General features: G+C 40.8%; 1 protein-coding gene across 2 annotated transcripts in view; it reads right to left on the reverse strand.

Moving 5' to 3' along the window:
• Positions 1 to 431: 431 nt before the first annotated feature.
• The window catches only part of COL4A2 (collagen type IV alpha 2 chain), a 144111-nt gene continuing 117190 nt past the window's right edge, over positions 432 to 27352 (reverse strand). The window contains exons 28-48 of one of the 2 annotated variants that reach the window (XM_050333210.1): positions 24848 to 24955; positions 23275 to 23496; positions 20596 to 20757; positions 19841 to 20011; positions 18582 to 18725; positions 17160 to 17285; positions 16646 to 16827; positions 15112 to 15175; positions 14652 to 14726; positions 13935 to 14042; positions 12874 to 12981; positions 11589 to 11660; positions 11062 to 11187; positions 9501 to 9617; positions 8129 to 8290; positions 7895 to 7993; positions 7001 to 7147; positions 6247 to 6363; positions 5212 to 5403; positions 4635 to 4921; positions 432 to 2104 (exon numbers count right to left, since the gene is read on the reverse strand). In XM_050333210.1, coding sequence (XP_050189167.1) covers positions 1850 to 2104; positions 4635 to 4921; positions 5212 to 5403; positions 6247 to 6363; positions 7001 to 7147; positions 7895 to 7993; positions 8129 to 8290; positions 9501 to 9617; positions 11062 to 11187; positions 11589 to 11660; positions 12874 to 12981; positions 13935 to 14042; positions 14652 to 14726; positions 15112 to 15175; positions 16646 to 16827; positions 17160 to 17285; positions 18582 to 18725; positions 19841 to 20011; positions 20596 to 20757; positions 23275 to 23496; positions 24848 to 24955 — 3044 coding nt within the window. In that variant the 3' untranslated portion in view covers positions 432 to 1849. Of the gene's footprint in view, positions 2105 to 4634; positions 4922 to 5211; positions 5404 to 6246; positions 6364 to 7000; positions 7148 to 7894; positions 7994 to 8128; positions 8291 to 9500; positions 9618 to 10216; positions 10261 to 11061; positions 11188 to 11588; positions 11661 to 12873; positions 12982 to 13934; positions 14043 to 14651; positions 14727 to 15111; positions 15176 to 16645; positions 16828 to 17159; positions 17286 to 18581; positions 18726 to 19840; positions 20012 to 20595; positions 20758 to 23274; positions 23497 to 24847; positions 24956 to 27352 lie in introns of those variants that run through there. The other variant, XM_050333211.1, reaches the window with a different exon arrangement.

Here is a 27352-nt window from a genome sequence, read left to right on the forward strand (position 1 = left end):
TTATGGTCCTTTCCAACTCAAACCATCCTATGATTCTATAATTCTAGGAACTTTAACTTAGTTTATATTTTTTTGTGGAGGTAACACATGTCAAGTTTGGTAAATGTTGGTTTCTTGAACATTGTAGAACATGAATAATAGGTTGGTTTACTCTGCGACGTCACAGTTTATTGGTTTAAATTGTTTTAAGAACACATGAAATACTACTTCAGTTATTTAACGTAATCAAGCAATTTTAGCTACACATCTTCCCTACTGGATCTTTTTAAGTGCCATGAAATAAGCAGGTATGTTCCTGGTTGAAGAGTTTGAGTTTCAGTGGGAGAAGCTTTCTGGGAGTGCTTTTCTACGTCCTTAGGTGCAAACGAGGTAGTCCAACAGAACAGCTCATATGGAAAATCACAGTTAACAAAATAGAAATCATCAACAAATAAAGGTGTAGAAAAAACCCAGGTTTTATTTATGATACAGTGAGGATGGAATGTAATTATAAAAGCCAAGAAGCACCTCAAGCAGGAGCAAGGTGAGCTATTAAAAATCCACTGTCATTGCTATAAAAGTCTCTTCTTCCACTTCAAATTAAACATTCAGGTATATAATCAGATTATGCAAATAAGAATTTTTCAGTTGATCCTTTTGTTCACACTCTCTTGCAGTGATGACAGACAACTTTGGGCTAAACTGCTTCTTTCCACAGAAGGAAAGAGCTAGCTATTCTGTCATTTATCAAGCCTTTACTATGGGAAATGATGGTGCCAAATAAATGTCTTGCTTCCTTCCTTTTTGCTTTTGCAAGGATGGCTGTGTGTAAGTTGTGATGGTGGCCATCCCATTGCCACACGTCCCACATGCCAGGACAGCATGCCTTCACAGCCAGCTGGCAGGTCTGCAAGTTCTGTGTTTGAAGGTCATGTGGCACCGAGCAATACTCTCTCCTGCAGAGCCCACCCTATGTGCAATAGCTGCTCCAACACCAAGTGGCTGAAATCTGTTTGTGATGAGTGGCTTGATTTCAGAGGGGAAAAGCTGCAACGAGAAAACCTACTGGTGCTGCTGCTGTGGGGGTGGCGTGACACAGATGAAATGTCCACAGCACCCCTTTGGCCTGGGATATATCTAGAAAAAAATCATCAAGCATATAAAATAAAATGCTGATCTTGTCCTATAGACTCCTAACCAAATAGGAAGAGTTGCATTTTGCGGTTACTGTTTCTCGGAGGCTTGTGGGCTTCTCTGCTATTGGCAATGATTAAGTGCTAAAGTATGGTGAGGCTTGAAAAAAACCAAAAAGATGACTGTTTTGTGTGTGTTTGAAATGCCCAGGCATAAAATACTAAAATTAAAGTTAGGTTTCAATGCTGGACAGAAGCATTTTGGATCACAGTATATTTTCAGTATTTTGCAAGGGTTTAGTATTTTGATCATCCTGTGTTAATTTATGGAACTGCAGCTGTTAGTGTTCACTGCTGTGACAAATGCAGTTAATAGAAAGATACATATATTCTGTCAAAGTAAATGTGGTGGGTATCTGTCCAAGGTAACCATTTATTATTGAAGTTTTTTTGGTGTTTCAAAGCTGTGAGTATTTCTATCATTTGGCAAATGATGTAATGTTAGACTAGCAAAAAGTGTGTATATATACTGCATAGTAGGAGAACGCAGCACTATATCTGTGTGTTAGACCTAATCTGCTTTTACAGACAATTAAAAATACTTGTTTCCATTCAGCTGTTGAGGTAATAAGTTAAAAAAAGCACCAACATGATCTATTTAATTGTCTAACCACCACAGAAGGCTCCACTGTATAAGAACTACATCAAAAGGTGGTTCCTTATACTGTGAAAGACTTCTATAAGTTTTTCATACAGACTTGACATCTGCTGATATGGCTTCGGATGAGTCCTGCCTTGAGTGTGTCTGCCGAGGGCTTGCTTTGGAAGGGCCGGTCGACCGTAGTGAGCCAGAAGCTGTATTTGTTGGCAAAGTAGTGACAGGTTCCGCGGGCGCCGTTGCATTCGATGAAAGGAGTCGCTCTGAAATCTTCCAGGCAGCTCCCAGGAGAAACCAGCGACTGTCCTCCACCTTCATCACCAGCAGCAGTGTGCTAAAGGAGAAAAGGAGGGCAGCAGTCAGAGTGCAACCTCAGGCAATGCTGTCAAAAATTTTCATGTGTGAAAAGAGAAAAAACACTAGAATTTCTCCTAATTCTTATCTCCAGAGCAGAAAGTCGGCCAATCCTACAGTTTTATAAGGGTTTGGCTATGCTACAACTATATAAAGGAGCTAGCTCATATGCTGATGCCACTTTAAAATCTTCTTTTCTATAGTAAAGATTTTTACTGTTGGAAGCCTTACAGTTGGAGAATCTTTGGGAAGGGCCCACTGGAGGTCACTTCAGCCAGTCTCCTCCTCGAAGCAGGGTCTACACCAAAGTTGCCCTCAGTTGCTCCAGGGTGCTGTTGAGTTGTTAATACGTCCAAGGATGGACTTCCCACAACTTCTCTGGGCAACTTATTCCTCTGTTTTATTACCCTCACTAAGAAGAATTTTCCACCATATATCTAACTTGAATTTCCCAAGTTATAAAGTCTTTCTTACTCTGCATTGCACATGAGGAGCACCGTGGAAACAAAATTATCTTCTATGCAGATAACTTGTTCCCTCTATGACATGTCTTTTGACAGCAAATTACACCAAAATCATGCATCTTTACACCACTCAGCTGTTACCTTTGACAGATAGTGTGATAATGAACTGAACATTACTTTTCTTCTGTCAAAGACATTGCTAACAAAACAGGCATTTTCTCTGTCCCTTTAAGAGCTGTAGAGCTATATTTTTTAAGTGATACCATTGAATTTTCTGTTAGAAACTGAAAGAATCTACAATATAAAAGAAAGTAGCTTGAAAATAAAGTTCTTAAATAGTTTTGTAAATGTAGGGAGAAATCTGGGCACATCCAATACATTTGCCTACCTATGTTTTAATAAACACCATACCGTGAAAGTGCAAGCTGCAACTGCCTTGGTTTATTGCTGTAAGAGGTCTACTGAGTTAGAAGAATAACAGAAATGGCCACCTTTGTGCTGAATAAAGGACTGATCTCTAGTTGGTGTCACATGATGCTGAGGTTTAGATCGTTGTGGTTTTTTAAAAAAAACACACAAAGCGAAAACTCCTTCCTCCCCAAAGGCCCCCACCTAGCATGGGCAGAAGTCCACGCTGACTTATGTTGTACCTTACTCAGGGGAATGAGGTGACACATTTAAGGCAAGGAATTAAACCAATATGTACTCTGAGATAACCACAAGTGTGCTGTACTTCTTTCACAGTTGCCTGAGAAGCAACAATGCGTACACCAAACACTTCATTTGCTCCAAAAGCCAGCTGGGAAAAGGTGAATTCTTCTCACTGTGTGTTCTATAGAGCTGACAGACTTTGTCCTGGCAAAAAGTTATTCCTAAGGTGACAACTTTGCTCTTAAAAATGCTCAGTGTTTACACAAGGTTTTGCAAACATTTAATTAATCCTTGGAATTCTTGTGAAGTGAGATTGATATCAGGGCTTTTTATAGAAGCAAAAGAAAGGTCAAACATACGGCTGCTCAAAAATTTTACCTGCTCTCTAAAATTGGGGGGTATATTTTCTGTAGCTAATTTCAGATTTCCCTTTTACCTTATTTTCTGAAAAATTTAAGTTTTTGGCTTTGGACATACAACTGATTTGTGGGTAAGACTGACTATTGTTCTTTTATGATGCCTTCTGCCACAGAAATCTTATTTTTCTCCCAGCACTTTTTACTTCAGGATTCAGCCCAGTCTTCAATGAGTTAACAACACGGGCACACTGTTGCAGGTTTTGACTCTTGTGTACATCAAGCAAATCAGAAAAATGAGCATCTGTCAGATCGTTCACTGACGTTCTAGCTGATCTTTACCACGTTAAGCCCTCCAGTGCTCACATGATCCCTCTGTATGATCTTGCAAGAAATGCAGGTCAGGCCCTTCAGTAGGTCATCTGCTGCACACCTAGCACTAGGGTTTTCTGTAATATCCCACTTCTGAATTACAAGATAACAAGATCTTGGAGATCCTCTAAGCCGAGCTCTTATTGCCATTACAGTTACAACATGGAAGCTTGATTTTAGAAACAACCAGAGTCTGTCTCTCTTTCCGGACACAATGAAAGACTTTGGCTTCTAAATCTTCAACAAAACACCTATGATTTTTAAGTTTCAGAAGAAGGGGAAAAGGTGTTTTTTTTTTTTTCTTCCTAGATCAAATCCTTAACAATGATGTACATAAGTAACTCTTAATCATTGGCTGTGAAAGTGCTTTGTAGGCTATTGTTGCACCTCAGTGCAATTTAATTTGTTAATCCACAGCTTTATTCTGCTCTGAAGCTCTATGTTGTACATAAAGTAAGGTCTCCATATGCTATGCTGAGATAATTTTCTCTGAAATTCATGAAAATTTTGGTTTTTTGCTTCCTATAAGTTTTGTAGTTCCCTCGTTCCCCAGTATGATCCAGCCAGCATGATCTTTCTGGCTTTAAAGCAGAGCAACCTTCCTAGTATTTAAGACTCAAATATAAACCCCAGTGCCACACAAAATGTGACACTGGAGACCAAATACCATAAGGAAGGAATATCCGATCCACAAACTGCGCCAGCCCTCAGGACAGTGAGGAATAGAAGCTTCTTGGCTATGGACAGCGATTGCCACAGCTGGGGCCTCACAAACTGAGCAGCGACTGATATATGGCTTAATCTCGTCTTCTGCCACAGGCATCATTGGAAGAGGTGCTGTAGTTGAGAGCCAGTAGGATTTATCATTTCGACTTGCATAATAACAAATATCTCCAGGGTTACAGTAGAGGAATGGCATAGTACTAAAACGAGACAAACACGAGCCAGCCAGCCCTGTTAAAAAGAGGAAGAAGAAAAAAAGCCAATCATTCTCACAGTGGACAATACACATTTTCAGTTTTCTGTGCTTTCCCAAGCACCTGCCAGTAAAACCTTGCGGTCCAGAATGGTTCACTGGCTTTACAGATTCCCTGGAACAACACTAATGACTTTCAGGAGCTCTCTCAGGGGCACTCTATGAAGCCATGAAGTTTTTATCTTCTCATTTTGGTGTTTCCTAAGCCTGTCTTGCTGAAGTTCCAGCCTTTGGAATTGAGGCTGCTGCCAGCCATATCTGTACATACCTAGATCCTGGTTGTGTGCTTTCTCTTGTCCTTCAAAATACAGTAGGCTGTATCCACTCCAGAGTTTGTTCATGCCAACTGGGCACATTGGCTCTTGGTCAGACTGGCTGTGCTTCACCAGCAGGTAGCCCATGCTAACACTGCGACCCGGCATGCCTGGTGGCCCGGGGCTACCAGGGCGGCCTGGCTGACCTTAGAGTAGGGGGTAAAAGAAAAAATACAGATTAGTTTGTGCTCCCACAAATGATGTGATGATAGCTGATACTCCAGCGAAGCTGCTGATGAATAAAGCTTAATTGCATGATGCCTCTTCTCATGGTAAGTTATTGTTAAAGGAGCTGCAGTTCTAGGATTACAGCAGCTGCTTTTGAAGTAGATTGGTGCTGGATCATGCTTCCTGGTTTCTAAGATGATGTCAGAGCTAGGGAAAGTTGCTAATAAAATTCTGATTAATTTGAGGATATTTAGTACAATACAGATAAACATATTTTTCCTTTAAAATGTTTTCTTACTCTAAGATTAACCAATGGTTTTTGAATTGCTTGCATTTGATTCATACACTTGAAACTATGCTCTGCAAATACCTTTTTCTCTGTGTACTTAGCTAATTAAGATAGTAATAGTTCTGCTCTTTGATTTGAAAAGGACACAGGTATTTCTTTTACACATACATTCCCTTAAACTTCATCCGTCCAAATATCACCTACTCAGCCATTGATTTCCATGAATGTAACTGTTAGTAAAATACTACACTCATAATACTTAAAGAGAATATAAAAATACACTCAGATCAAAACAAACTCATGACTGGATATCTACATCTACCAAAATTTATTCTGAAAATATTGCTTTAAGATAACTATTAGTGCTTGTCACTTGTGAAGTATCTATGAAGACAGAAACTTCACAATCTGCTTCTCTCTTTCTCTCTCTCTCCTCCCCTCCTCTTCTCTCCTTCCAGTGACATAGTAACTACAGAGCAATTTAGTGCAGTGAAATGGGAAAAGGGAAGAAATGCCATGTGATATCTCTTACCTTCAAATCCCACTGGACCCTGAAATCCTGTTCCTCCTTGTTCACCTCTGGAGCCAGGAGGAGCTGGAATACCACCCCTGCCTTGGAGTCCTGGTTCTCCAGGTGAACCTCTGAGACCTTGAACAACAATGGTTGTAAGCCCAGTGACTGCAGAGATATCAACATACTACCCACTTTGTTAACATGTGCTTGTGTAGATTTGGTCCTATCTGCCAAGTTTACTGATTTACACTAAAGGCAAGACCTTATCGGGCTTGCTTAGGAAAAAAAAAAAAAAAAGCACTAAGTTTACTGGAAAAGGTTGCTGGGATCAAGAAAGACTATATGAATCCTACAACCCTATTCCTTCACTCTTAGTACCACTCATCTCTGATGAGGCTCATAGCAAGAGGTGCACTGCATTGGATCCACACATCACTAACTCTACATTATTCCCTGGGCTGACAGCACACCCACAACGACGTGCACATTTACACCCAGGATGTTCAGTCTTGATTTGAGTGAGATCCATATCTGATGTTGCTTTGGCTATGTGAGCATGGCTGAAGTTTTCTCCTGTTTTGCATATGTTTTGAATGTTTGCTTATTTTCTGGATGCAAGGAGGAGGAGGAAAGCCAAAGCCCCAGCTTGAGTCAGTTGACTCTCCTTTCTCAAGAATTCTTTACAGAATTTTAAGTAGAAGAGAGTCAAAGCATTGGTGGCCTCACTCTGCTAAGGGGAACTGAGCTTTCAGTCTGAGTGTGCAGTGCCTACCTGGATCCCCTGGTGGACCCTGAGGTCCCATATCTCCTGGGCTTCCAGGAGGTCCTATATTTCCACGGGGACCTGGTGAACCTTGCTCAGCAACCAGCCTTGGAGGAAGAGGGGGTAGCCCAGGAGAGCCTGGAGGTCCCTGGAAACCTGTGATTAGAAGCAAGATGAGATAGTTTGATTAAAAGAAAAACCCAACTACACTGTATTTTTCCTTTATGTGCTTTCATCCACAGATATGTTCCTCTCACTTGGCTGTATATGTATGAGAGGGGCTATTGTCTGCAACTCACCACTTTGGGTGTAGCAGTTATATATTATTGGTTGAATGTGTGTGAGTATGGAATCTCCAAGATGAGACAATCTCCAAGTAAGTGATAATCTCCAAGAGATTGTTTTATCTTGGACAGTATACAGATAAGCAGAAGGAAATGAATGATGCTACTGCTCCTTCACTTATGACACAGGGAGCTGGGAAGTTCCACCCAAACAGCCATCACTTCTCTAAAGAGCAGCACCATCTTTTGGTGGGCTTAAAGAGACACAAATACATGATGGAGTGAAGGATTTTAAACCTCTTTCTATACATTCAGTATGTCTACTCTGGAGGGTTTGTCTAGATCAGAAATTCTTCTCTTTTTTTTAACCCCAAAAGTATATCTGATTTTGGAGTTGGCACCTCATACAAATTAAATTCATAATGGCAAAAAATTGACTACTCATGTTAAATGCAGGCATCTGTCCACTGGAATTTGCCAGGATTCACACAGTCATGGAGGATGGAGAGGACTCTCGAGGTCACTCAGCCCAACCTCCCGCTCAAAGCAGGGCCAGTTAGATCAGCTGCAAAAATGAGTGGTTTAGAAAGGAGTCACACATCTGACTGTACTTACTTACCAGTTACTCCTCTATCCCCCTTGGGTCCAATAGGTCCTAAATCACCTGGAAATCCTACGGTGCCCATAAAGCCGATGACACCTTGTTCACCCTTACGACCTTTAATGCAAAATGACAGGTGGCATTATTGCATTTTAACACAGATCAAGGGAGTGCAAAAGTCATGGTAATTAAGCTGCTGTAGCATAGGAGGCTTCCCTGTTCCCAGCCAAGATCAGCATTTCCCATCCTTACCTTTTGGTCCAGGGAATCCAGGAATGCCAGGTCTCCCTGCTAATCCAGGATCACCTCTGCTTCCCTTTGGGCCAATTTCTCCGATCATACCTATTTGTCCACTTTCTCCTTTGCTTCCTGGTGGAGCAGGTATTCCAGGCTGCCCTGGTGGTCCTGGATAGCCTGTTTAGAGGATATATAGTTTGTAATCTGCATATACTTAAAACCTGGGCATAGAGGAAAATAACAGAACTATCTAACTGCATCCCATCAGGTTTTATTTCCTTAATTTAAGCAGGGAACAAATGTTTAGCTCCCCAATAGACTTATTCAGCAGTCCTGTTCCTGCTCTCAGGCTGGCATACCCTTCTTCACCAGTGGTAGAGAAATAAGAACGTGAAGGTCCCACAAAGCACAGTGTTAGCTCAAACCAGATTTCTGTAGCAGTGTGGTGCCTGCTGAGATACAGCCCACAATGAGCTATTCCTTCCCCAGCAAATGCCTCACTTCACTATGTGCCTCTTTGCTTCATCCTAAATTCTCCAAGTAACTAGAGAAATCAGAGAGCAGTGAGTACCTGACTCAGTGCCAGTTGGTAAATAAGCCAAAGACTTGCTGTTCCATGTATCTTAGCGCTTCAGTTGAACATCTGGAACCAAATAAATATTTCATGCTGTCTTGGGAATTATGGGAACAGCTTCTTTTTCTAGAACTTCATATTGCCTGAGGCTAAACCTGGCAGGTCTCTCTTCAGTTACCTCTGCTTTTTATAAGATATTTGGACCCTGTTTCTGAGAAGAGAGTGACTTACTAACTAGGGTTTTAAGTGGAGCAACTCTTGTGCTGCCTGTCAAAGTTGGATCACATGTGGATATGAATGCAAGACGTATGCCTTTGAGTGAGAGAGGCAGGCTCATAGTAGGGACTTTTAGAGGGAAGAGCTAATGCTTCCCAGTGTAACTTAGCCTGCATGGTCATTTCACATAGGAGAATTCTGTAAATGATTAAGAAAATATTCTATAGGCTTGTAAGTGTGCCACAGACCTCAGATTTTAAAGTAGTAGATTAGCACAATGCTTCTGAAAATTCTTACGAGAATTCTGGATTATTAAATCTGCTATTAGCATGAAAACCAAAACCATCAGGACAACCTGGAGGAACTGCCTTTTGCTTTCAAGAGGTCAGTCCCTATTATCTTATGTACCATTGGTTCTGCCCAACAATTATTCATACACTTTAATATTGTGTTTAATAGGGCTGTTTTAATTAACTAAGACAGAAATAACAAAGACTGTTGTTGCTAATCCAGTACTTAATCTTCTGTTGTAGTTTGAGGGCACAACCTTGTACTTAATATTTTATTGTTGTCTGAGGGGAACAGGGCATGAATTACCTGGCACTCCATCTAGACCTGGGGAGCCTTTATCACCAGGATATCCGGATATATTTGAAATCCCAGGAGGCCCTGGAAATCCTTCCTGCCCAGGAATACCAAATGGTCCTGGGACTCCTGAAAGAAAGAGAAGAAATAATCAGTACTGCTAGGAAAACTGTACAATTGCAATTAAAAGGACTCAGACTACGTATAAAGAATGAGATTTTCAAAATGCAAAAAACATACAGTTCCCACTGATCCTTGTTTTATTTCTTTCAGATGACGTTGTGGAAGTTTTTATTAAGAGAACCAAATACTAGTTCTCTGCCAAAGCTCTCTGGATTGCTAACTACATCTCACTGTGTGTAATGCCAATAATCTTGTGTCTGCCAGGTAACATATTATTTCAAGATCAGAAGTACTCAAAATATCCTAGCAGGTATCCTAGCAGCACCTGATCCTGCAGCAGATAAGAAAGCAGCTTTGTTCCTTGGTGTGTGAAGAGTCAGGGCTCACAAACACTTAGCATTTTTGGGGGTCAGTTAAACCAAAAGTTTGAATCCAAGAAGCTCTCTACAGATGAAAAAATCATTAAATGGCCAAAAATCTGACCCACAAATAACAGATTATTCTTTTAAGTAGATTCAAGTTGCCAGGAAGCCAAAATACCCCTTTTGTTTATTCATTTTAATGAAAATAATAATATTTAATTGTGACAAACAAATGTACCTTACCTGAATGAGGTAAGCTGTTTCTTCCAATGCTTGATAATAAATCGCTGAATGGTGTTTGAGATGGCACAGCATGTTAGTAACAGTAAAGTGTAACACAAAAGAATAGGAATGAGCCATTGAACCAAGCAGGAAAAGGCAGTTAGGTTTTATATCTATATAATTTCTTAATCCTTTCAGAGCCAAAGTGTTGGAAAAATTAAGAAAAACCCAACAAACAAACCAACAAAACGTAATTAGTCATTTGTTTGCAACATCAGCCTGGTGGCTTCTTGATGGAAGAAAACCAGGTGGTGAGCCTGTCCTGAGAAAAGTGCAGCCTGTTACAGCTCGGTGGGTTTGAGCTGGAAGGATGTGCCCTTACACTGCACCAGAGGTGATGGTGCCAGCAAAGCACTGTGCAAGGGAACAGAGCCCCGAAGTGTCAGCAGCACAATGGCACACTGATGGACGGTGAAGCTTTCAGGAGAAAGGGAAGCACTGACAGATTTGCAACAAAAAGAAAGAAAGAAAAGCCATAGTGTTTGTGTAACTGGAACCTGATTAAAAATATTTTGAGAGCTGATGGCTGAGAGTAGACTCTGGCATTTGCAGCTTGCTGAGCTCAGTGGGTGCTACAAGATGCTGCTACCATGGGGAAGGACCCATACTGTCCAGCACAGGGGAATACACATTGCTGCTTCTCAGCAAGGGCTGGCTGAGCTGCCCAACAAAATCCCATCAGTGACCTTCCTGACTCTGGGAGTTCTCTCCTATACAACTGTCTACACCCTACTGCATCTTGTGACATCTCCAACACCCATAGCTGAAACAAATAGTAAGTGGATCCCATTCTCAGGAATACAAACCTGGAACACCTCTGTCTCCCTTTTGGCCTGGAGGTCCTCGGCTGCCTTGCACTCTGCTTGGCTCTCCTGCTTCTCCTTTGTCCCCCACTGGACCTGGGAAACCTGCAGAGCCGTACCCATCTGGACCTGTTGTGGAGTTGTTCAAAATGAAGAGGAAAGCTGAAATGTTTCTGAATGTGACAATGCACCAGCATGCTAACGCACATGTATAGACCATATGGATTTACAAAATACATGAGTCATGTAACGGCTCATTGAAAAAAAAAAAGGCTCATAATGGGAAAAAAAGTGTTGAGGCCTGTAGTTTATAAGAGGAAAGAAGTTATGATTGCAAGTTGTGTTCTAATTCATCTGCGGGGCAGCACATTTTGTAAGAAGTTGCTTGCCTGAATCTACAACAATGAAGCTCATTCCACACTGGGCTTTGGAGGGCACAGTTCAGAAAGTCACGTTACAAAGATCTCACTGATCAAACTTGCAGCCAACAGGATGTGCCTATGAACAGGCAGACTAAGAGTCTCACTTACCTGGTGATCCCGGTAAGCCCTTAGTGCCTGGTAAACCATGCAGTCCACTAATTCCTCTTAAGCCAGGAAAGCCTGTTTTAAAATAATGTTCATGATTATCATAATAGTTTCTATGAGTTTGTATAAATTCCTAGGCAAAATATTCAAATGCTTGAATAAAAACTATTATTTACTAAAATCTGCTATATTATATGCAAATTAATTAATTACAATACACATATTATGAAATACACCACACGATGGTTTTGTGATTGGCATATTCTGTTATTATCCAACAGACTCACTACTCTGGAGGTATTTTTTAAAATATCTCTGATCTGTCTGCTAGCATGCCATTAGTTCCAATCTTGCTGCCACAGTTTCTTTAATACCCATTTAGTTTTCCAAAATCCTCAAACCAAGACAATTATGGCATAACTGTAGGCTCTAAGTGTTGTTATAATAAAGCTGTCATTTAAAAAACCCCAACAAAACACTAACAAAATGTCTAATAGCTGCTGCTACTGTTGTTTACAGGTAAAATTTATTCCATCTATTTGTACCTGTCAAAGTAGTAACCATTATGTTAAAACTACACAGGTATCTCTAATCATTGGCCAGAGTTCTGGAGGACAATTCAATATCAGAAAAATAAGTGTCTGTTCTCTGTCTTCATTGTCTATATGGGCAACCTGCATAACTATATTAGCTTAGCTTTGATGTGGATTCAGATAAAAGAATCTTAATAAAAGCAGGGTAATTTCTGGCTGTAAGGGAGAAAAAAATCTGCTAACTTAATATATTAAGGAATTAAGTGGCAACTGATGAGATTCTGTATCCTGTGATACCAACAGCTTAATTTTAAACTATCACCTGCATTTTGATAGCACAGTTTTGTCTAAGCCATAAGTAATTTATTCTTGAAACCAGATACTGGATCAATTCAGTTTTTGGTGACAATGTAGGACAAATATGTTGCTTGCTATCTAATGCCACATTAGATATTCTCATCCTGTTTATCACTACCCTTGCTGTATTTCAAAAAATGTTTTTTTATTTCCTGAAAATTTTCCTGGTTGAAGGAGGTCATCAGTAGTTAAAGTGAGCTGAAAAGACACCAGAAGCCTTAAATCAGAAAGCAACCACATGTGTCTTTGTTAATGTCCCTGGACTTTATGAGGAATAGATATTTAGGAGAGGAAACTGTGACACAGAACTGCAAAAGGGCCCTTTTCTTCTTCACACCAGTGGAACAATAGCAACTGCTTACACTGAAACAGTTGAATAGCTGAAGCTGTATGAATACCTGCTTGTCCTGGTAAGCCAGGCCAGCCGGGACTTCCCTTTTCACCTTGAAATCCAGGCGTCCCAGGGCTTCCTTGCTGCCCTGGCGGGCCAACCAGTCCTGGCAAACCTGTGTGACAATAATGAATCATTGCTCATGAGTGTCCTTAAAACCAATGGCCCAAAACAGGGACTTGTGCTACCTCTATTCTCCCAGGCAGCAAAATAAAGACTTTCCCTTCCTAATGTCATTGTATGACACTGCACTGCTTATCCAAAAGGAAGAAAATTAAAGAGAGCAAAGATAGGAGAGACAAAGTATAAAAGAATAATTCATTACAAACTTCAGGTTTCTGACAACCTCAGAAAGACAGTGGGTTCCTCCTGTTAAAATGATAACTTGACCTCTGTTTCCAGTCACGATAAGTAATTTCATTTCTGTGCACCTCAGTTTCCCCTTCTGCCGCACCTGTTTTGCATTTCTGACTAGAAAGCTGATCAGACAAGGACTGTTTCCCAGTGAGGTACCTATCGAAACTCTTCCAGTCTTGGCTGGAGTTTCTAAGCCCTCTAGGAGTAATATGGGGAACAACTGTTCTTTCAGAACATTTTCGATGATCCTTCTGCAATAAGACATGTTCTGAAGCCCTGAGTGTATGATCCAGCCACAGCTGAACCTAACTTAGTTTCTCTTGCACAGCTGGCCCATGAGCCTGGCTCACAGGCTGTATAACTGTGTCCTGGAGGACACTGACTTCATTTATAGAAGAAAAGATCATTGAAAAGTCCACTTCTTCATAGTGTTGTGACAATATTAGAATACCAAAGTATGCCAGCAATACAACACTTGACTGGACACATAGTTGGCATAAAAAAGGGAAAACTGGTATGAAGCAGAGTTAGGCTTTTGACATTTCCTCTTAAATTCTACTGTGAATTCCACATCCTTGTCCCTGCTCTTCACCAACTGAATGATCAACATGTTAAAAACCTTAATGATTTTCTTTCAAGGCAACTAGGTTTTTTTTTTCTTTGTCTTCTTAAACTGTTATATTGTTTGGAGTGTTAAAAAGAATATTTTACCTTCCTGTCCCACAGAGCCAGGGTCACCCTGTATGCCCTTGAGGCCTTCAATGCCAGGGAAACCAGGATCTCCAACTTCACCTTTTTGTCCCACGCCTCCTCTTATGCCTGGAAAACCACAAAACCAGTATATTCTTTCAATAATTTCTATATGACTCTAAGTTAACAAGCATAATGTGAACTTTGGCTACTGAATAGGTCCTGGTCTTGCCACATGAAGACATTCTTCTTGTCAGGATAGTTGCATAATCTGGGAGAATGAATAGTCATCTGGCCAAACGGTCATTAAATTTGTTTTTAAAAGTACTCCCCAAATTATGTGGAATATGACACTGATGTTCAAGTGTTCTGCATGTGCCGGGAAATTTTAATGCATTACCTAACCAACCCAACCAAAGATGTACCAGATTCTGCTAACCCGTCTTCCATAACAATGACCTTATATTGCTCCTTTTATAATCAATGGCAAAAAAATTTTATAAAAAATGTTTACTGTAGTTGCATGTGATGTTTACTGTTACAACTATACTTCCAGTTGAAGAGGTAACTGTAGCACATACTCATTTCAATAAAGAAAAGATGAACCTCTCCAGAAACTGTCACGACGACACGAGTTCAAGAGCAACCAAAAGCCTATGGCAAGCTCCTCCTCCCTTCCTCTGTAGACTTTAATATGTGAAAAGAAATATATCTGGAGAGCAAATGTGAAATTAATACCTGTTAAGCCTGGCACACCAACTTCCCCTTTAAGGCCTGGCATTCCTGGTAAGTTTATAGTATCTCCCCGATCACCTGTTTCAAGCAAAAAGGAACACATGAGTGGTAAGGTTTTCATTTAAATACTATTTCCTGTGTTTTGAAGGAATTGCAACTTCTGAGGCAAAATTCAGCAACTATTATCTTTCTAAAATACAAAAGGAATAAGTTTAAGAAGGCAAAAAAAGTTTCTAGAACAGCCTCCCTCCCTGCCATGGATGGATTTATCCATGGACAGTACATGTTCCATGAAATTAACAGTATTAACCTTTTCATAGCTTCCCACATCTGCAATAACCTTCTGTAAGACTGTATAAAGGCTCTTTAAGATTGAAGATCCACTAAGACACTTCAGAACTTACTGTCAAGTATTTGATGGGTAACGAATACAAACAGTACTCAGATAAGAGAACAAACTCACCTATTTCTCCATGTGAGCCAGGAGTACCAAAATGGCCTGAAATTCCTGGAACACCCTTTTCTCCCTATCATATGATTGAAAACAGGTATCAGTTAACAAGGTTGAAGACTTATTTGACCTTCCAAGCAGCAGAGTTTGGAAATATTAAAAAACCCCAAACCCTATTACATTTACCATTTTTGAGTTTCTGTAGTACTTTTTAGAGCTGCATGTCAGTTAAGATAAACCAGTACAAACCAAAGGACAAATCATATTTGAAAGGACTGAAGTTTGAAACTGAGGATATCCTAATATGGTATATGTATAGTAGGGAGTCCTTACGCTGGTTTTGGCTGGGGCAGAGTAAATGTTCTTCATAGTAGCTAGTTTGGGTCTGTGTTTTGGATTTGTGCAAGGAACAGTGTTGATAACACAGGGATATTTTAGCTATTGTTGAACAGTGCTTACACAGTGTCAAGACCTTTTTTGCTTCTCACCTCACCCTGCCAGAGAGTAAGCTGGGGATGCACAAGGAGGTGTGAGGGGACACAGCCAGAACAGCTGATCCTAATTGGCCCAAGGGTCAATATCCCACACCATTTAGTGTCATGCTCAGCATATAAGTCTAGGAGGATGGTGGGCTGAGGGGTAATACTGCTCAGGGGCTGGTTGGGCCTCAGCCACTTGGTGGTGAGCGATTGTTTTCATTTGTATCACTTGTCTTTCTTGGGTTTTATTTATCTCTCATTGCTATTTTCCTCTTCGTTATTATTACTGTTGTTATTATTATTGCTATTTGTTACTATATTTTATTTCAATTATTAAAGGTTCTTATCTCAATCCACAGGTTTTCTTGCTTTTACCCTTCCAGGTCTCTTCTCCCCATCCTGCTGGGGGTACAGTGGGAATTGAGCAAGTGGCTGTGTGCAGCTTAGTTTCTGGCTGGGGTTAAATTGTAACAAGCCTGCAGTCCTTGCTTAGAAAAAAGTCTGTTAAAACCTAAGGACAGAGCTACCTGAGAAAGGAATACAGTTTTTGTCTCTCTTAAATAAATTATATTTGTGACTCAACTGTCAGGCCTTTCTAAGTGTTTATTTCTTCCAGTGTAATTTTTTTTGTGGTCAAAGTGAATAATAGTGAATTACCCTCTAGAAGCTAAGATTTTTTAGATTCTTCTACTGATAGATGAATGGCAGTGAGTAATTTTTGCCAGTAATACCATCAGTCCTGGGAGAAAGAAAAGTAAGGCTGGCATTGAGAATAATTTTTAGCAACAGCAACAGGACCAAGGACCTAGAAGGAACCTTCTGGCTTCTTATTGGCAAAAAGATGGTACACGAAATTTGGATGTCTCACAATGAGAAAGGAAATTACTCTGCTTAATGATTGTTGGAGGGATCAAGCAAAAATATTTGACCTATTTATTCGATGATTAATGCATTTTTATCTTTGCACTGTAGTTGTTCAGTGCAATTTCAAGGGGTGAACACCACTTCTTAGAGAAACTGAATGCCAGCACGAGGATACCCTTATTCCCTCATGGTCATGAACTCACTCTGACTCCTGTGCTGCCAGGGAAGCCTCTGATGCCAGGAGAGCCAGTGGGACCAGGATATCCTTTCAGACCTGTCAGCCCTTTCGCACCAATATCCCCTTTCACACCAGCCACGTAGCTGGGATGCCCAGGGGACCCCGGGGTTCCTGTCTTTCCAGGAAGACCTGGCATTCCCTTGCTACCTGCAGGTGAGGAAGAAGTTAAATAAATAAGGGAAGACTCACATGTAGTTGCTTGTGTGTAAGAAGTTTTCCTGCAAGCAACCTTCTTGAAACATGGCACCATGATGTGCTACACAATGCACACACACACACACACGACATCACACCTCAAAGCTTTCCTTAGGGGTGACTATGAAATGCAGCTGGAAACTCAGTTTTGGTATCAGAGACTTTGCTTGGAGGGTCTGCAATGTTATGGTACAATGAGCAGGGAATATTTATTATGGTAGCTGAGAAAAGGCACTGATTGATAGTCCTGAATATGCTTGCTTTGTTTTGCTGTGACCACTGACCTTTTAAGCCAAAGAAGCCCTTTGTGCCCCTTTCTCCAGCATCTCCTTTTTCACCTTTAACTTCCATCATCATGCTGGGCATGAGTTTTGGGGGTTCTCCTGGGGGGCCTTGATCCCCACGGTCACCTAAAGGGTAAAAAACCCAACCATGTTACAAAAAGTTAGTCAGCAGCACTGTGTTACAGAAAGCAAACAGAAAAGCGAATTAGGAAAAAGGAATAATCACAGAATATGCTGAGTTGGAAGGGACCCACATGGATCATTGAGTCCAATTCCCGGACCATTCCCAGGAGTCACACCATGTATAAGCTACAGAAAATCTACTACCATAAAAAGTAACCTGTGTCAATACATGCCAGTGGATCAGTCATGCTTAAGAAAACATGAAAACTGAGCTGAACTTTTGTGCATACAATCCTGGGGAGCAGGAACCGGACTCCTCTGTGATAGGTAATTTAGCTCTCAGCAGATCAGTTAGGAATCAAGTGTTTATAAAGAAACTCAAAATATAAAAAACCCAAAAAAGCACACTGGAGAAAGCACAGAAAAGTGAAAGGGAAATTCTCAGTCAAAAGGCCTTGGGCAAAAGAAAGTGTTTGGATTTGTTACCAGTCATATTGTTCATTTTTTTGACTTTACAGTTACCGGTGACATCAGTAAATGTCTTGAACAAATGACCCACATAGATTGTATGACTATCTGTAGTTCTTTGTGGGGTGCAGAGACAGGTCAGTAACCCAACCTATGCACTATGTATTTCTTCAGCAAGAAGTATATTTGCACTTCTCTTCGCAGGGGCTGCTTTCACACTTGCCTCTTGCTGAGATCTCATCTGAGTGTCTGAGATCACTGTTCTGCAACCTCTGAACTGCAGATGACTGGGTTTTTTTAAACACCAGTCTCAGGGTCCCTAGAACAAACATTCTGGCCTTGAGGCAAAACATTTATTTAAAGATAATTGTTTGCAAAGAAAAGAGGACTGAGTTACAGTGTTCATTTCACTGGTGATGATATCAACTGATACGCTTGTGACTTTTAACTATTTAATTGCCTTGTTTTCTAAATATTTCAGTGCCTTTACAGTGCAACTGGAGCAAAACCCAAGTATTTTCCCCCAAACACTTTACACTTCACAGGAAAAGGCTCTGTTGACTTCTGCACATGCCCAGAGGTGCCACTATCCAAGCTCAGATGAATAATGATATGTCTGTCTCTAAACATGTAGAGATTCACAAAGAAGTAACCTTCTCCTGAGCCTAAAATCCAGGCCCCTTGGCCAGAGGCCCATCTGTGAAATAGTTAGAGGAATGTCTGAGCTAAATTTACCATGTGAAAAATGCATCTTCTTTTCTTCATGTCCTTGTAAAATAGTTCTGCAGATGTGAAGAGCAAATACACTGGTACCACCCATTAAGCAAATACCTTTGAAGCCACGTGCGCCCTGTGAGCCTTTATCGCCCTGAGGCCCAAGTGGGCCAAATTCTCCTTTGATTCCCTTAATGCCTGGCCTTCCTTTTAGGCCTGTCATGCCTTTGAAACCATCAATGCCAGGTGAGCCTCTTGAACCTTTAAAAAAAGAAGGGGAGAAGAACTGTTACTTCACTCAGATTTCTGCAAACTAAGTAAATGTGAACCAGCAACACATGACTGAAACGGTACAAAAACTTCAGCGCAACAGTACCTAATTTTTGGGTGTCCTGATGCTTACAGCATTCTACAGCTCTGGAGCAGGCACCCAAGCTCTCTGAGAGGTAGTAGAGTTCCTGAGGTAGTGTACTCTCAGGAGTGCACTAACCTGCCTCAACTGGCCAAGAGGAGATGTTGTGATGACCAGAACTTAGTGTATTCTTCTGAAAGATCAATTCAACCCTTCTCCTTGAGATAAGCTAGAGAAAGGTACCTAGTGCCACACAAGGCTTTTAGTCAGCCTGTTCTACTACATGTAGAGATACAAATCACGGGTCCAGGACTGGCTGGCCTTTTCTCACCAAAAATTCCCCTACTACTCTTTTCTAAATATGATGGGTAATGCTAACAAATAGATCTTAATTTCTCTCAAATGAGAGCTGATCAGTACTCCAGAGCTGTTCTAGGAAAAAAGTCTTGTCATTCCAGATGATGAAATTGCAACATGCATTTTTAAGCATGCACCCCCTTTCTGTTTAACGTGGCTTCACATGGAGTTGAAGCCACTTCAAACCTCCTGTGGTGTAGGCGAAGTGCATTATACACAGTGTTTTCATGGCTGGCAGGTGAGAATCTCACCTTCTCAACATAACATTAGTATCCTGCTAAAAGTCAACATCGAAGTCTTGTGTCTGGCATTGCTCAGTTCACAGCTCCCAGCTTTAAAAAACTTTGAAGCCAAAAAAATCTCTTAAATTTCACTGAGAGCCAGTGGGACTAAGACAAGGGAAAGACTTTTAGAGAGAGAAAAGAGTAAATACTGTATATTTTTTAAAATGAGAAATAAAACAGCCATTGCTTTTCTAAATAGATTTAATATAATAACCTAGCATTGTGCCAAGCAGTTGTGCCAAGCACAACGCAGGGGAAAATGGACAGTGATTTTGGAATATGTGATCCTAATTATTTCATTTTAAACAGAGGTAGACCATCAGAGAATGCGTCCAGTTCATCTCTAAGCAGCTATTTTTTCAAAGTGGCAGTCCAGAGCTTACCTTTATCTCCTGGAAAGCCATCCATTCCACTTATGCCAGGGGGACCAGTCACTCCACGTATGCCTGGTAATCCTGGGTGACCTGCTTCACCTTTGTCACCAGACAGACCTTTCAGGCCCACAGGGCCAGGAAAACCTTGCTCACCATCCTCTCCCCTAGCACCAGGTGGACCTGCCATGTGAACACAACAGCAGAGAGATTAAAAAGTGTTTGGACACATATGATGCTTTCATACAAGGTAGCTCAAAAGGGAGAAAACCACTGTTGTACCAGCTTCATATTGAGAGGGGGATTTTTTTTCATCAAAGAACTGCAGAAATGATTGTAAAGATAAAGCAGCTCATCAGTCTGAACCAGTCTTGCTATCAGCTTCGTTCCACACTCACTGCCAACAGGAACTTCCCCTCCTCTTTAATTTAAGAATTAAGCCCCTTTTCCATAGGACTACTCCCATTCGGTAGCTCCCTTCTCCCAGTCTGCCAGCAGCAAGCTCTGACCTGGCTTTGTAGGTGGCTATAGATGGTAAAGCAGTAGCTCTGCCAGTGAGGACCACCATCACCCCTATTTCCCACGTGTGACATCAACACAATTTGCTATCACAGTGAATGTACTATTATGGTCGTTTCTTCATCTGGGAATTAATGCCTGACATGTCCCACAGCCCCAAGCTTAACTTTCCACTGTGAAAACCATACAGTTGCCCTGACACAGAGAACTGGTAAGAGGAATGACACAGGACAGCAATACTTCCTCACCAAGAGGTCCTTGAGAGCCAGGCCCACCATCTGGCCCACGATTTCCTGGTGGCCCTGGGAATCCATGTGTTCCTGGTATTCCTGGTAATCCCATCAAACCAGGGAGACCTTGCGGCCCTGGATCTCCTTTCTGTCCTGGCAAACCTGGGTTACCATCCGCTCCTAAAAGACCATAATGATGCATTAGAGAGCATACATATCTAGAGACTATCTTTACATATCTCTTCCGGGCACGCACTAGTCTTTTAGGGTGTTTCCTTTGAAAATTCAGTGAGAACAGGAAAAGCAAATTAAAGGACTGCTCATCAGTTTTAAAATAATTGACATTACCAGTACTGATCCAGAAAGGCTGACTGGCTCTTTCAAATGAACAGTAACAATTTGGGACCAGGTGGATTCAGACGGAGCAGGTCTTTTTCACTTTTAATCCCAGTAAGTCTGTAATACCTGATCTCTCTACAGCATATATCATTGTAAGCATTGAATCAAGCAGCTGACTGAACCACTTAAATAATGTTCTGTATCTTTTCTAAAATGTTATAGGCAGGAATAGTAACATTTAAGGTAGACAGTGTGTTTTGTGTTATTGCTCAGAAATAGCAAGCATTGTAACAAAGCATTGTTATAAGATTCATACAAATTCATTATCAAAAAGGCCCTGATTCTACATGACTTAATGCACTGGATGAAAATTTATGTCTCTATGTCTCTACCATATAAGAGTAAATGGGATGTCAAGCTTTAAAAGCTAATGCCTGCTTTTCATTCAGATTGGAGAAGCAGCAGCATACAAGTATTACATGGCATTTAAAATCCAGGTCAAGTGGATCTGCTTCTCTTTATTCAGGTTTTACATCAGTGTAGGTTCATTGGCTTGACTTTATAACTTTATTTGGCAAGTGAGCTTTATAACTGCAATCACTTGAAGTGAGTTTTCTCAAAAACAGAGCACAGACTTCAGTTTGCTATTCTGAAAGTGGTATAGATGACATAAAGCAATCCCTAGCCATTTCCTATAAAATGAAAAAAATTTATAACTCGTATAAAACTTCACATGCCATTTGGAGCCATTCTGTCAGAACTGTAAAATAAATCATGAAGAGACTAACTGGTAATGCTTCTTGTTTTCACTGTACTTATTTTTTGTTATTATTGAAAGGTTTGTTCTACAGAAATGCTTACAAAGAGAGTGCAAAGTCACACTAATTTTTTTTGGATCATCCCCAAGAGTCACACCATGTGCTTGAGAGTATCATCCAAACACTTCCTGAACTCTGTCAGGCTTGGTGCTGTGACCACTTCCCTGGGGAGCCTGTTCCAGTGCCCAACCACCCTCTGGGTGAAGAACCTTTTTCTAATATCCAACCTATCCTTTCCTGACACAACTTCAGGCTGTTCCCTTGGGTTCTGTCACTGGTCATCACACAGAAGAGATCAGTGTCTACCTCTCCTGTTCCCCTCATGAGCAAGTTGTAGACTGTGATGAGGTCTCCCCTCAGTCTACTCTTCTCCAGGCTGAACAGACCAAGTGACCTCAGCCACTCCTCATACGGCTTCCCCTCAAGGCCCTTCACCATTTTCATTGCCCTCCTTTTGTCACTCTCTAACAGCTTAATAACTTTCCTATATTACAGTGCCCAAAACTGCACACAATGTTAAAGGTGACACTGCACCAGTGCAGAGCAGAGTGGGACAATCCCCCCCTCGACTGGCTGGTGATGCTTTGCCTGATACCCCCCAGGACACGGTTGGCCCTCCTGTCTGCCAGGGCACTGCTGACTCAGATTCAACTTCCACTGATCAGGGCCCCCAGGTCCCTTTCTGTGGCACTGCTATCCATCATCTCATCTCCCAGTCTGTACAAACGTCCAGTTTGTCCCATCCCAGGTGCAGAATCCAGCACTTTCCCTTGTTGAACTTCATATGGTTGGCTATTGCCCAGTCCTCTAAGGTAAGGCGAGGTCTCTCTGCAGAGCCTCTCTGCCTTCAAGGGAGTCAACTGCTCCTCCCAGTTTTGTATCATCTGCAAACTTCCTTAGTATCCCTTCCAGTCCTGAGTTCAAGTCATTTATGAAGATGTTGAAGAGCACAGGGCCCAAGATGGAGCCCTGCAGAACTCCACTGGTGACATGTCACCAGTCTGATGTTCCCCCATTCACTGTTACCCTCTGTGCTCAACCCATGAGCCATTTGCTCACCCACCACATGATGTGTTTATCCAGCTCTGTGCTGGAAATTTTGTCAAGAAGGAGGATCCTGTGAGAGACAGTATTGAAAGATTTACTGAAATCCAAAAAGATTACATCAGCTGGCTTCCCTTGATCCACTAGGTGGGTTGTCTTGCCATAGAAGGAAATTAGGCTGGATAAGCAGGTCTTTCCCCCAGCATGAAGCCATGCTGGCTCTGACCAGTGACTGCATTGTCTTTCAGCTGTATTTCAGTACTTTCCAGAATAATCTTCTCCATAACTTTACCAGGCACTGAAGTGAGACTAACAGGCCTGTAATTTCCAGGATCTTCCTTCCTGCCCTTCTTGAAAATCGGGACAATGTTTGCCAGCTTCCAGTCAGGTCTGGCACTTCCTAACATGGTCTTTTACTACTCTCACATCCTTGTAATTTGACAACATTTGTATCACACTCTTACTCAAGCATTTCTTTATTTGAAGAAGCTGTTACCTCTAATTCCTGGTACTCCTTGATCTCCTGGTGCACCTTTCAACCCTGGGAAGCCAGGGAGCCCAACATCTCCTCGGGAACCTGCTGCTGCTCCAAAAACATCACCAGGAAGGCCCTTCGGTCCTGGTGTTCCTGGAGCTCCGGATTTTCCTGTAAGTCCTGGATGTCCCTGCAGCCCAGGTAGACCATTTGGACCTCTGTCTCCCCTGGGTCCAGTAAAACCTGAAATAAAACAGGGACTAGAGTTCACAGGGTTCACTAAAAATGTTAGAGTTCAAATCCTAGATATTCCATCATAATGCCCTCTTTATCACAAATGATAGGTGAAAGTCTTCTTTTGGACTGGGAAACTAGATGTGGACTGGAAGTTGAGTCCAAGCACTGGTGAAAGACAATACAAAACACTGCAAAAAATTGGTCCCTGTGTCCTGGGAGCCATATGGTATGGGAACCATAATTTAGCATTTAGAGGACTCTGTGGAGTTTAGCAGGGGAAATACAGGTTTATGATCCTTCCCTATGCTACACAGAACCATATTTTATTATGCAGTGTTTGCCTGTTGACCAGGACATGCATCAACTCTTCTTTTTCTTTCTCGTTTGCTACTACAGGTGCTGTAGATGAGTCTAGAGAATCCTATCAGACCATGTGTTGCAAAGCTCCATGAGGGTAAAGCAGCACCTGGCACCAGATTTGGGAAAGTTTGCAGCACTTCAGAACCTGTGAGGATTTAGGACTTTGAAAACAGATAAGATGAAAAGAATTTCTAAAGAGCTTGTAGATTACATTGCATCCATGGTTTCTGTATTGTGCTACAGAAAAAAACCCCTCAGTGTCCATTTCTGTGACCAAATTACCCTGGTTAACCACAGGGAAGAGGTAGTTCCTGGAGATAATTCTTGCTGGACTGACTGATGATATGTGAACATATATACCCACTGCAGCTTATATGTGTGTGCAGTGGCCCGGGCTCATCTGACTAACTATCTACAGACAGATATATGTGTCTTGAGCTGATGCATGTTGGACATCCTGGAACCTCTAAAGAGATACAGAAGCCTTGGGACTTAAAAAACTCTGTACCTATTACACATTAGCATAAAATTTGATGGGCACTGGACACTTGCAAACACTTTGGGAACAGAGTTGCCTATGCACAAGGTGAGTAGCTAGTACTCCACCTCTGACATGTGCAGTATCATTTCTACTTATGTTAGAAAGAATTAAATAGAAGTACTAATACTATTATTTTCTTCCTTTATGCATCTTCATTATGAGTAAAATCTATTTGGAATCTGAAATATCTTGTTATTGATTCTTTTAACGTGAATTTAATGAATTTTTACTGTCACATTTATAATTTTGCACTCTAAAGCAGGTTGACATCTATGTCACTTTCCATCATTATAGAAGTTGCAGGAAATCCTTTTGGATTTGAAAAGTAGCATTTATGTCTAATAGCTTAGTGATTGAACGTAGAAGAGAAGTAAAAATGTATCTGGAAACAAGTCTTTGTGTGTGTTAACAAAAAGGTCAAAAGTATATAAAGAATGACTAATTATTTCAAGATACCTGGAGGACCTGGGAGTCCTTCCCGACCCGGATCACCTCGTGTACCATTTAGCCCTGGAAAGCCCATTGGACCTGGATCACCTGGGAATCCTCTTGCACCTTTTGCACCTAAATTATACAAAAGAAAGTAAGAAAGTGTGAATTGAACAAATAAAAGAGAAATGTGCACATAATGTAAGAAAATGTAGTAGTAAATATCATCAAAATGTGTTTCTGAAGGCAAAGATGAAACTTTTAAAAAGATTTAATGGCACTATACTGTAGCTCCTTAGAAGTATTCAAGATCCTCAAACATGGACCAAAATCTAGGCTAAGTGTTTTTACAAACATGAATTAACCTGACTTAAAGACTAATGATATGGAGACTACTAGGGTGAAAATAATAAGTCTCACAAACTTTTTGGAGCCTTTTAATATTTTGTAAATGAAGACTTTTAGCTCAAGGTCAAAAGGCAATGTCAAAGAATAATGTTCACAGAAATGGGCACAGATGAGGTGCTGTAGGAGGAACAAATTTTTCCCTTCCCTGCTAAACTGATCACAGAACAAGAGCAGACTGGTTTAGATAACCGCAAAACAGAAATGTAAGGCTAAAGGTTAGATCTAATCATCCTAGAAACTGAATACAAATTAACTAGCCTACTTACTATATTTGTAACACTTCAGGTCTAGAGACTTGGTAGTAAAGAACGGCTGTGCCCTGAAAAAGTGTTTACACGGAGTTGTCTCCTAACAGGTAAAATGAGACCTTGTTTCCTTGTGATATAGTATTTGACATTTCAGTAAGGGCAAGTATTACTGTTTCTTAACATCTCAAAACCTGCAAGCATTTTGTAGGATTCCTTTGCTACATTTCAAAAATTATATTTTTTTCCATGCAATAGTTTATTCTGTGAGTCTCATTAATTCATTGTATTCCAAGATCAAGATTTTTTGGTAAAGTTCTTTGAAAATAATTCCTGTGGAATGCTTTTGCCCCTCCCCTCCCCAGCACTTTGAACTTTAAAAGTTCCCAGCTCAGGTCTGAAGGTCAACAACATGCTTTAACAGTTTAAGTTTTGTTGCTTAGTATCACCATGAATTTATTTATTACACTGAAAGAAAGTTTCTCTCCATCCCCAACTATGACAAACCATGGAAACTATCACTTGAATTTTGATACTTTTTTCCACTTTAGTTTCCTGAATTTGCATTATTTAACCATGATTATTTATAGTTTGAGCTATTGTTTGTCGAGGAGAGAAGGAAACCCTTAAAAAGATCAGAAATAAGGTGCACATAACCAGCCAATGCAGTGTGAATAGCATTCTGCAGTGCTGTACAGGACTATTCTCTCCCTTATATAAGAAGTAACTTCTCAGAAAGAAATTAAGAGGAAAATCCTAGGCATTCAGGTTTCAATGAAAAATTCTAATGTGTCTCTTTCCCAAATGGCATCTTGGTCTTGTTTCCCATCTGCAATAACTGTCTTTCATTCATTTTGTTCAGTATTGCACTAATTAAAAAGCCATTTAAGAGAAAGAAGGCTAATGGACAACACAACTACTGCTTACCACATATTTCAGTAACTCACTACGTGATGTTAGCTGGTGTTGACACGTTGTGCCCAACAGCAGAAAGAAAAAGTTTTTCTTTTAGGCCAGTGTTTAGTTTGCATGCACTTCAGCTGTATGTTTGAAACAGAAACCAGCTTAAAAATTTTATTCAACAGCAATTAGGTAGGTCTTGAGACTCCTGAATAACCAAGATGTAACTTAGGGTGGGCTGAGTGAGCTGCCAGGAATTTCAAAGGAACAAAAGGACATGAGGCCCTGAAACTATAAAGACATCTTCTTTCTCTATATGTGTGCCATAAACACCCAGGACACTGAGAGACTTGACTGCCTATAGCAGAGCTCCATCCTGGCTGAACAGCAGGTACAGGTAAGAAATCTTGTGGGCAAACCGTGTCACTCTAATCAGACAATCAAAATGGTGTAAAGGAGATGTTGGTGCTTTTGTGTCAGTCCAGAGAATGTGGGTAGGAATGATCCTTCAAAAAACTCAATTTACACAACTATGGCAAAAGGAAGCCATGAAAATGTGTCCTGTTCCTCCCAGGTTTCTAGATCCAGAACTGCCTCAGATTGAAAGGCAGCTAAAACCAGAGTTCTGCACTGGGCTCAACAATGGACCTTTTCTAGATTTTGGAGGAGAGGATGAAAAACAAATCTTAAAATTACTAAAACATATAAACTGACAAAGATTCAGAAAGATCTGTTAGAGAACTAACCAAGAATACAAAATATCAAACACATGAAACAGCATCACTTGTGTTACAGCAGTCTTACAGCTGGGAGTTAAATCTCACTGTACTCATTGAAAGAAAATCCTTCAAGCTCTTATGAATAAAAGAATAAACAAATCATCATATGCAGAAAAAAATTACAAGGATGGCAAAGAAAACCTTCAGAAGCATTGATCCTGCTAACAAACTCAGGCCTTAGGACTGAGAAAACGCAGGTC

Source organism: Myiozetetes cayanensis, unplaced genomic scaffold (assembly GCF_022539395.1).
Source record: "Myiozetetes cayanensis isolate MyiCay16 unplaced genomic scaffold, myiCay2020 scf5-8, whole genome shotgun sequence".
NCBI classification, from domain to species: domain Eukaryota; kingdom Metazoa; phylum Chordata; class Aves; order Passeriformes; family Tyrannidae; genus Myiozetetes; species Myiozetetes cayanensis.